We start from the raw sequence: 11,427 nt of genomic DNA, 5'->3' as shown, positions 1-11,427 counted from the left end.
TATCAAATCTACAAACTTCTTCATGATTTCTACAGAGCAAGACTCCGTCTCAAAAAAAAAAAAAAAAAAAAAAAAATGGTAAACTCATTTCACAGAATTAGAAAGACAGATATATATAATGTGAAATGGCATACTGAAAGAACACACTGGGTTTGGGGCAGAAGATGGGATGAAATTCTGGCTTTACCATTCACCAGCTATGTGCCTTTGACTCCACACTGATCATTCACACAAGTAATATTTATCAAGGATCAACTTCATGTAATGAATCAATGTGCCTGTCACTCAGAACAACAAAGGCATGGTTCCAGCCCTCACAGAGCCTGAATCAATTTTCTCATCCATAAAATGGTGCTATAATAAGCATTACCTTCTGATAGGGTTGTTGCATGGATCAATGCAATAATGGGGTGGGGAAACATACAACAGGTGGGAAGTGCTGCAAATATCACCAACAGGTTCAGTACTGCAGCATCAAAAAAAAAAAAAGTCAGAAATAGTAATTAAATATACTCACTTAACAAGTGCCAATACAGTCTCTGATGATTCCGATGGTGATGGCGCCATAACCACAAGGGGCTCCCCCAACAGCACCAGCTCCCAGAGCATCTGACTATGAAGGAAAACTGGGCAGAAACATCTGAAAGGTGATGCACAGTAGAAATATTTTTTAATGTAGCCAATCCTGTTTTTAAAATTCCTACATAATCTTTCTAAAAACGCCACAATGATATAAATTCTTCCGCTATTTGTATCTTGATCTGATACACAAATTCATTTAGAATATGGTGATGTATAGAGACGTAAGTCCCTTTTATCCACATAAAAATGTCTATCAATTTGACTCATTCTAATTTTTACAAAATTAAATGTAATATATTGACACACAGAATAACTGACAATAAAAGCAGAAAATTCTTAAATTGTGTACCATATGATAGATCTATTTTATCAATATTGCTTTGATACATTTGAATTTCAATCCTAAATATTTTTAAGGAAACAAGAAAAATTAATTTTCCAAGGGCACTTACTGGATACACTTAATTTAAAACCCAATACTTTTGACATTAAAGAATGATGACAGATCACAAGGGGGAGTGCTAATCCTGAACAAGAGCGAACCTCCTGGGCAGATACTCTCTCTACGGAAATGATTATTTTTACAGCAGCCCTAGAATTGGGTGGAGGCCTGTTGGGACACAACTCCACTAGTATGTTACTAAGCCTAAGATACTTGGTAACTTTCACTTATTTAGGAATTTCTTCCTGGCTTGGTAAAAATTTTTCCTACTAGATTGGGGAGAAGAATCTTATCTATTTATGAAAATCATAACCAATCCACTCTGTTGAAAAGACACACATGCAAATAAAAAGAAAAGAAAAATCAAACAACAATTAAGTGCAAAAATATGCAACAAATTATGAGATGGAAATTAGGGGAGTTAATTTTAACTATTCAAAAACAAGACAAGTGCCACAAAAGAAACAAACAACAACAACAAAAAAAAAACAGCTCATGGGTAAGGCAAAGGAGCTCTTCTTCTTCCCTTCCTAAACAACTCAGTCCTAAAGCAGAACATGGTAGGTATCTCTGCCACTAGAGAAACAGAGCCGTATTGACCAGGGAGGCACGTCAGAGCTTATGTAAGGTAAGGTGGACATCTACATGCAGATGGTGGCCTACGGTGGAGCTGCTGGAGCCCAAATGTGGTAAGGAACGTATACATGTGTGGGGATTATTTGGTTTGAGTTCACAGAGCCCAGGAAGCACAGAGGGGTAGCCTGATGTGTAGTATCAAAGACAGAATGAGTTGAGGAGGTTGTCACAACGTGGGACCAACTGGCACAAGGTGTCAGAGCAGAGGAACGAGGGTATCTCCATGGAGAAGTACCCTGGAGTGGGGTGTGTAAGCACACAAGCAGGGTAAGGAGGGCATTCATGTGAGGCTTGACCTGGTGTCGAGAGTCAGAGCCCAAAAAGGGGAAGATGGCACCCACTTGGAGACGTGGTCTAGTGGGACAGAATAACCTGAATGAGACAGGAGGGTATCCATGGAGGTACGGGTAGAGTCAATCCAACAAGGAGAATCAGAGAGTGAGCAGGGTAAGGAGGGTATCCACGCAGAAGGGAAGCCAGGTGTAGAATGGCAGGGCCCAGGGGGGATGAGAAAACTATTAGCATGGGGGACAAAGTTGCAGCAGAGTCCTACCCCGAACAATCAGACAAGAGAAAGAAATAAAGAGCATGCAAATTGGTAATGAGGAAGTTAAAGTGTCACTGTTTGCTGATGACATCATATACCTAGAAAATCCTAAAAACTCACCCAGAAAACTCCTAGAACTGGTAAATGAATTCAGCAAAATTTCCAAATACAAAATTAATGTACACAAATCAGTAGCTCTCCTATACACCAACAGCAACCAAGCTGAGAATCACATCAACCCCTTTTACAATAGCTGCAATAAATAAAATAAAATACTTAGTAATATACTTACCCAAGGAGGTGAAAGACCTCTACAAGGAAAATGACAAAACACTGCTGAAAAAAATCACAGATGACACAAACAAATGGAAATACATCCTATACTCACGGATGGGTAGAGTCAATATTGTGAAAATGACCATACTGCCAAAAGCAATCTACAAATTCAACGCAATTCCCATCAAAATACCACCATCATTCTTCACAGAACTAGAAAAAACAATCCTAAAATTCATATGGAACCAAAAAAGAGCCTGCATAGCCAAAGTAAAACTAAGCAAAAAGAACAAATCTGGAAGCAATACATTATCTGCCTTCAAACTATACTGTAAAGCCATAGTCACCAAAACAGCATGGTACTGGTATAAAAATAGGCATATAGACCAATGGAACAGAACAGAGAACCCAGAAACAAAGCCAAATGCTTACAGTTAACTGATCTTCAACAAAGCAAACAAAAACATAAAGTGGGGAAGGGACACCCTATTTAACAAATGATGCTGAGATAATTGGCAAGCCACATGTAGAAGAATGAAACTGGATCCTCATCTCTCATCCTTTATAAAAATCAACTCAAGATTAATCAAAGACTTAAATCTAAGACCTGAAATCATAAAAATTCTAGAAGATAACATTGGAAAAAACCCATCTAGGCATTAGCTTAGGCAAAGACTTCATGACCAAGAACTCAAAAGCAAATGCTACAAAAACAAAGATAAATAGATGGGACTTATTTTGCTTCTGTACAGCAAAAGAAATAATCAGCAGAGTAAACAGTCAACTCACAGAATAGGAGAAAATCTTCACAATCTATACATCCAAACAAAGGACAAATACCCAGAATCTATAAGGAACTTAAATCAGCAAGAACAAAACAAACAATCCCATCAAAAAGTGGGCTAAGGACATGAATAGACAATTCTCAAAAGAAGATATACAAATTGTCAACAAACATTAAAAATGCTTAACATCACTAATTATCAGGGAAATGCAAATCAAACCCACAGTACTCTAGTACCTCACTCCTGCAAGAATGGCCATAATAAAAAAAATTAAAAAATAATAAATGCTGGTGTGGATGTGGTGAAAAGGGAATACTTTTACACTGTTGGTAGGAACATAAACTAGTACAACCACTATGGAAAATAGTATGGAGATTCCTTAAAGAACTAAAATAGATCTACCATTTGATCTAGCAATCCCACTACTGGGTATCTACCCAGAGGAAAAGAAGTCATTAAAAAAAAAAAAAAAAAAAAAGATACTTGCACATGCGTGTTTATAGCAGCACAATTCACAACTGCAAAAATATGGAACAAGCCCAAATGCCCATCAATCAATGAGAGAATAAAGAAAATGTTATATATAGTTATATATATACACACACATAATATATATATACACACATACACATATATATAAAATGTTACATATATACACACACACACACACACACACACCCCATGGAATACTACTCAGCCATAAAAAGGAATGAAATAATGGCATTCACAGCAACCTAGATGGAATTGGAGACCATTATTGTAAAGTAACTTAGGAATGGAAAACCAAACATCATATGTTCTCACTCATAAGTGGGAGCTATGCTATGAGGATGCTAAGACGTAAGAATGATACAATGAACTTTGGGAACTCAGTGGGGAAAGGGAGGGAGGGGGTGAGGGATAAAAAGACTACAGATTGGGTACAGTGTACCTTCCTCGTGTGATGGGTACATCAAAATCTCAGAAATCATCACTAAAGAACTTATTTACGCAACCAAACACCACCTACTCCCCAAAAACCTTTTGAAATAAACAAACAAAAAACTTAAAAAAAAAGTTGCAGAAGAGATGGGGCATTGATTACTAACAGGGATATTGATTAAATCAGTAAATAAAGAATAATTTAATATAATATATATGATGTATATATATGCATGCATTTACATATACATATATATACACACACACACACATCCTAGCTTTGTCCACTTGAGAGGGTCTAAAAGCAATGATATCTCAATATCAATAAGCACACCAAGTGCCCAGATCTTGTCTTCTAAATCCTATTCTCTGCTAAAAAGAACCAAGGTTTTTTAGAGAAATGGCTGATTCTAGAGCTAGGGAAGAGAAAATACAAGATGATCTGGAACCCAAGAGAATAAAAAACATGTCCACACAAAGACCTATACACAAATGTTGACAGCAGCATTATTCATAATAACCAAAAATGTAAACCATCCAAGTCTCCATCAAAAGGTGAATGGATAGACAAAATGTAGCATATCCACAGGGAATTTTTTTTTTTTGAAATGGAGCTTTGCTCTTGCTGCCCAGGCTGGAGTGCAATGGCATGATCTTGGCTCACCAAAACCTCCACCTCCCAGGTTCAAGCAATTCTCTTGCCTCAGCATCCCGAGTAGCTGGGATTACAGGCATGTGCCACCACACCCGGCTAGTTTTGTATTTTTCATTGAGATGGGGTTTCTCCATGCCAGTCAGACTGGTCTCGAACTCCCAACCTCAGGTGATCTGACCGCCTTGGCCTCCCAAAGTGCTGGGATTACAGCTGTGAGCCACCATGCCTGGCCCATCCACATGGAATATTATTCAGGCATTAAAAAAATGAAGTACAGATACTCCCCATGTTACAACGGTTCGACTTACAATTTTCAACTTTATGATGTTGCAATTCAGTATGCATTCAGTACGCTCCTCAATATATGACAACTTACGTCCGGATAAGCCCATTGTAAACTGAAAATACCAAAAACGCACTTTGAACTTATAATTTTCAAACATACAATGGGTTTAACAAGACATAACCCCCTTGTAAGTCTAGGAGTATCTGTACTGATTCATGATACTGCACAGATGAACCTTATAAACATTATTCTGGGTGAAGGAAGACAGACACAAAAGGTCACATTTTGTATGATTCTAGTTAAATGTAATGTCCAAAATAGGCAAGTGCATAGAGACAGAAAGTAAGTTAGTAGCGGCAAGAGGTTGGGAAGAAGAGGGAATGGGAACTGCTAGTAGGTACAGTGTTATATTTTGAAGTGATGAAAATGTTCTGGAATTAGCATTGATGGTTGCACAACTTTGTGAATATATTAAAACACTAGTGAATTGTACTTTAAAAGGTTGAATATTGTATGGTATGATAATTACAACCCAATTTATTTAATTACCAAAAAAAAAAAAGATAAACCTGGAGTATCTTACACCAGAAAGCAAGAAAGTGTTCAAAGAATGACAGAGATATGGCAAAAGAACATAGAAGCCAGCCTGTAGTAAGTTCTCACTGGCTAAACAGGGACAATTTGAATATCAAAATAGGTAATAATGGATTAGAATCCATTGAATAAAACAAGAAATCAGAGTCCAAGCAGACATATAAAAATAGTGTGGTGATTTAAAATACGTCCAGGCTGTGCATGATGGCTCACTCCTGTAACCCCAATACCTAGGTGGGAGGATCACTTGAGGCAGAAGTGCAAGGATAGCCTGGGTAACATAGGAAGATACCGCTCTACAAAAATAATAATAAAAAATAAAATAAAATAAATAAATAACATCTGTCCACAAATTCTTTGACACTCCTTCCAAAACATGGAGCCTAATTCTCCTGTTCTTGAGTGTGGACCGGATTAGTGGTTTGATTGTAATGAACAGAATATGGTAGAAATGACAATGTACAACTTTGAAGGCTAAGTCATATAGGACACTGTGGCTTCAGCCTTCTCTCAAGTGCTTGCTCTGGGAAAACTTAGCTGCCATGTTGTGAGAACATCAGGCAGCCCTATGGAGAAGTCCATAAGGCTAGGGCTGAGACCTCCTAACAACCGCCACAGAGAACTGCGATCTCCAGTCAACAGCTGTGTGAGTAAGCCCTGTAGGGAAGCAGACTCTCCCGACTCCCATGTCCAGTTGACTGAAACCACAGATAACATCTTGACTGCAACCACATAAAAAACTCTGAGCCAGAACGACCCACCTAAGCAGCTCCCAGATTTCCAACCCTCAGAAACTGTGTGAAATAATGTTTGCTCTTTTAAGCCTAAGTATTGGGATAATTTGTTACACATCAATAAGTAACATACATAATTTCAAATATCTTCCCCAAAAATACCCAGTTACAAAAGGAAAAACAATTAACTTATCAGTGGAGAAGCTTGGAGGATACCACATTAATCAAGTGATCAAACTGAACATCATCAAAAACAAGGCAAGCTCAACTTATGTGCCACCTCCTGACAGATGCAGAGCCTCAATCTAATCATGAGTAAATACCAGACAATCCTAAATTGAGGAGTTTCTGCAAAATAACTGTCCTGTAATCTGTAAGAATATCCGGATCATGAAAGTCAGAAACTAAAGAACTATTCTAGACTGAAGATGACTAATGAGATGTGACAGTTATATACAACAGATTATTCTCAGTTTAACTAGACATTATCGTAATAACTGGTAACATTTGAACTGGTCTTAGTATTAGACGATATTAACTTATCAATGTTGATTTTACCAATTTTGATGGTTGCATTGTATACTTCTTTATAGGAAATAGAATCTAAAGTATTAAGGGATGACAGGGCACCAAGTCTCCAGCTTACTACCAAATGGTTCAGGAAAAAAGTCTTCTGTATTGTACTTGCCACTTTTCTGTTGGTTTGTAAAAACAAGCAAAGGAAAAATGAAAAAGTCCTACATGGAAACATCTGACCAACTTTAATAATGGGATTCCTTTAAGGCACCAAGTTGCAAATTATTGTCTTTCAAGTATATTAATATATTATTAGCAAAGGGCACAAATAGAAGATAGGAAGTATAGTTACAAGATAAATCACTCTTTGAAAGCTTTGTATTATACTGATAAAATGTTATCAAAGTCATTTTTTTGGGTGAGAGGTTAAGTTTTTAATATTCAGGAAAGGCAACTTGTCTCGAACTAAAAAAATATTAGTAGTAGGCCGGACACAGTGGCTCTCGCCTGTAATCCCAGCACTTTGGGAGGCTGAGGCGGGCAGATCACGAGGTCAGGAGATCGAGACCATCCTGGCTAACAATGGTGAAACCCCGTCTCTACTAAAAACACAAAAAATTAGCCGGATGTGGTGGCACAAGCCTGTAGTCCCAGCTACTTGGGAGGCTGAGGCAGGAGAACCGCTTGAACCCAGGAGGCGGAGGTTGCAATGAGCTGAGATTGCACCACTGCACTCCACCCTGGGTGACAGAGCGCGAGACTCTGTCTCAAAAAAAAAAAAAACAAACAAACAGTAGTGTGCACCAAATTAACTGCAGTATAGGATTACTGAAATGAAGGTCTATAAGGAAATCACTGGTTCTTTTTTTTTAGTACCACATTTATATTCCCATTCTGGAGTACCATGCCTTTATGCTAAGCTCCCACCACCAAAACAGCCACGCCTTGGGAAAATAATTAGAAATTCACTTCTTTTTTTTTGAGACGGAGTCTCACTGTATCGCCCAGGCTGGAGTGCAGTGGCATGATCTCAGCTCACTGCAACCTCCACCTCCCGGGTTCAAGCGATTCTCCTGCCTCAGCCTCCTGAGTAGCTGAGATTACAGGTGCCCACCACCACGCCCAGCTAGTTTTTGTATTTTTAGTAGAGACGGGGTTTCACCATGTTGGTCAGGCTGGTCTTGAAATCCTGACCTCATGATCTGCCCTCCTCGGCCTCCCAAAGTGCTGGGATTACAGGCTTGAGCCACCACATCTGGTGGGAAACAAGAACTTAAAAACAACAAACTAACTTGCCCCATTCTTTTTTTTTTTTTTTTTTTTTGAGACGGAGTCTCGCTCTGTCGCCCAGGCTGGAGTGCAGTGGCCGGATCTCAGCTCACTGCAAGCTCTGCCTCCCGAGTTCACGCCATTCTCCTGCCTCAGCCTCCCAAGTAGCTGGGACTACAGGCGCCCGCCACCTCGCCCGGCTAGTTTTTTGTATTTTTTAGTAGAGACGGGGTTTCACCGGGTTAGCCAGGATGGTCTTGATCTCCTGACCTCGTGATGCGCCCGTCTCGGCCTCCCAAAGTGCTGGGATTACAGGCTTGAGCCACTGCGCCCGGCCTTTGCCCCACTCTTAAACCAATATTATGTAATTCATATCCAGGAGACGAGACACGTGCTAATCAAAGGTGTTAGTGATGGAGGTAATTAACTAAGGGTTGAGCATCCCTAATGTGAAAATCTACATTCCAAAATGTTCCCAAATCCAAAAGGTTTTGAGCATTGACATGATGCCACAAGTGGAAAATTCCACACATGACCTCGAGATGAGTCAAAGTCAAAATACAATCAAAATTTAGTTTCGTGCACAAAATCATTAAAAATATTTTTTAAAATTACGTTCAGGCTATTTGTATAAGGTGTATACGAAGCACAAGTGACCCTTGTGTTTAGACTGGAGCCCATCCCCAAGATATCTCATTATATATATGAAAAAATCCCCAAATGCAAAAAAGTCCAAAATCCAAAACACTTCTGATTCTGAGCATTTCAGATATAGGATATGCAAGATGTACCACAAAAGCTAAGATAATCAGTAACAAACAATAAAGTCTAAGACTCATACCCAAAAGTTCAAAAGAAAAATTGTCTGATAATTGAACTCCATATTAATTTATGCCAATTCTGCAAACAAATTATTCCCTCATGAGTCAAGTATAAAAACGAGAAACAGTACACATCCTTCTTTGTATATTTTTCCTGTAATATTTATTCATTTATTTGGGGGACACTCCCTCTTTTCATCCTAACAATGCTATAACATGTAATTTTTAAGAAAATTAATGTTTTAAAAGTCACATTTATAATTTATATGCAGTAAAATCTACCCTTACCAAAGATCTAGAATAGTTCCATCACCTCACAAAATCCCTGCAGCCCTTATGTAGATTTCCTCCCCCAGCACCAGGTAACCACTGATCTGATTTCTGTCCCTATATTTTTGTCTTTTCCAGAATGTCATATAAATGGAATCATTCAGTAAGTATCTTTAAATATCTGGAAACTTTCACGTAGCATAAGGCTTTTGGAAGTCTTTCATATTATTGCATATATCAACTGTTGCTTCTTTTTTTTTAACGCTGAATAGTATTCTATGTGCATTCATGTATTACATTTTGTTTGTCCATTTACCATTGATGGATACTTCAGTTGTATATAGTTTTATACTGTTACGAGTAAAGCTACTATATAGACATTTGCATACAGGTCTTCATGTAGACAAATTTTCATTTTTATTGAATAAATACCTAGAAATAGGATGAATGTACTGTGCTAGAGCAACATATAAAACTAACCACTCTTTTTTTTTAAACTAATCAATCTTTTGAAGCAGTATTCCATGTAGTTTACAAGTCATAAAAAGCAAACAAGCAAACGAACAAACAAAAAGGTTGGCCAGATGCAGTGGCTCACACCTGTAATCCCAGAACTCTGGGAGGGCAAGGCAGGTGGATCACTTGAGGTAAGGAGTTCCAGATCAGCCTGGCCAACATGGTAAAACCCCATCTCTACTAAAAATACAAAAATGTAGCCAGACATGGTGGTGTGCACCTGTAGTCCCAGCTACTTGGGTGGCTGAGGCAGGAGAATTGCTTGAACCTGGGAGGCAGAGGCTGCAGTGAGCCAAGACTGCAGCACTGCGCTCCAGCCTAGGCAACAGAGTGAGACTCTGTCTCAAAAAAAGAAAGAAAAAAGATCCCACCAAAAAAATCCATTTCAAGTCTTTCACAACTTGTTGAGCATTTGGTAACTGCTCATTGATAGCAGTTGTTTTTCAAGCTGGCCTATACATCAGAACTACCTGGGGAACTAGAACTTGGGCACCAATCCAAAGATTTAGCTGCTCTGGGTAAAGGCACAAACATTACTTTTTCTTTTTCCTCTATTTCTTTTCTAAGTGCTAACAGTATCTCGTTTTTGTTTTTTCATTTTCCATGTTGACATTTTTCAAACATACAGAAAAATAAAGACAACAGTATAAGAAACGTCATGTACATATCACTTAGATTTAATGATTAATATTTGCCATTTTTCACATAATCTATTTTTTCTTACTGAAGTATTTTAAAATAAAACACAAACCTCATGACATTTCACTCCCAAATAAAATGCATCTTTTTTTAAAAGCACATTTTCTAACATCATTACAATATGATTCTCACACTAAACCAAAAATATTTTTACATATAATACATATTCTATATCTAAATTTCCCTAATTGTCAAAGCTTATAACATGTAGCCAGGGATGAACCACTGATTTATAACATGTAAAACATAACTATTTTCTTCCCATTTTTTCCACATCCTATATAAGAACATTCATTTTTTAAACAAATTAACACCACCACCACAAAGCAAAAGAAAAGTCAGTTAACAAAATTTTTTATTCTTTACCTGAAAATATCCACCTCATGAACAGTAGGTAAAATAACAGATATATTTGTGTCTGCCTGAGAGACAGAAAAAAATAATAATAAGAGAAGATATCACCAAAATTTACAGAAAATTTTAAAATATATCTATCTTGTGATCAATAAGCCATGTTGCCCCGTCTAACTTTTAAGATTCTCTTCCTTTAGGAGCAGCCAGAGAAGGAATGGGTCTTACCAATCTTCCCTAATATAGCAGAAGGTCAAAAATAATGCAGATATCATGGATAAAGAATTATTCCTGGCCGGGCACGGTGGCTCACGCCTGTAATCCCAACACTTTGGTAGGCCAAGGCAGGTGGATCATGAGGTCAGGAGATCGAGACCATCCTGGCTAACACAGTGAAATCCTGTCTCTACTAAAAACACAAAAAATTAGCTGGGCATGGTGGCAGGTGCCTGTAGTCCCAGCTACTCGGGAAGCTGAGGCAGGAGAATGGCGTGAACCCGGGAGGCAGAGCTTGCAGTGAACCAAGA

General features: G+C 38.2%; 1 protein-coding gene across 1 annotated transcript in view; it reads right to left on the bottom strand.

The window, feature by feature from the left end:
* DENND6A (DENN/MADD domain containing 6A) overlaps window positions 1-11,427 on the bottom strand; it is a 74,856-nt gene that overhangs the window by 21,170 nt on the left and 42,259 nt on the right. The window contains exons 7-8 of the mRNA XM_011947301.1: window positions 10,916-10,971; window positions 518-640 (exon numbers count right to left, since the gene is read on the bottom strand). Coding sequence (XP_011802691.1) covers window positions 518-640; window positions 10,916-10,971 — 179 coding nt within the window. The remainder of the gene's footprint in view (window positions 1-517; window positions 641-10,915; window positions 10,972-11,427) is intronic.

This window comes from Colobus angolensis, unplaced genomic scaffold, assembly GCF_000951035.1.
Source record: "Colobus angolensis palliatus isolate OR3802 unplaced genomic scaffold, Cang.pa_1.0 Scaffold26, whole genome shotgun sequence".
In the NCBI taxonomy this organism is placed as follows: domain Eukaryota; kingdom Metazoa; phylum Chordata; class Mammalia; order Primates; family Cercopithecidae; genus Colobus; species Colobus angolensis.
Note: the sequence above shows the minus strand (reverse complement) of the source record. Positions and strands in the feature narration are given on the sequence as shown.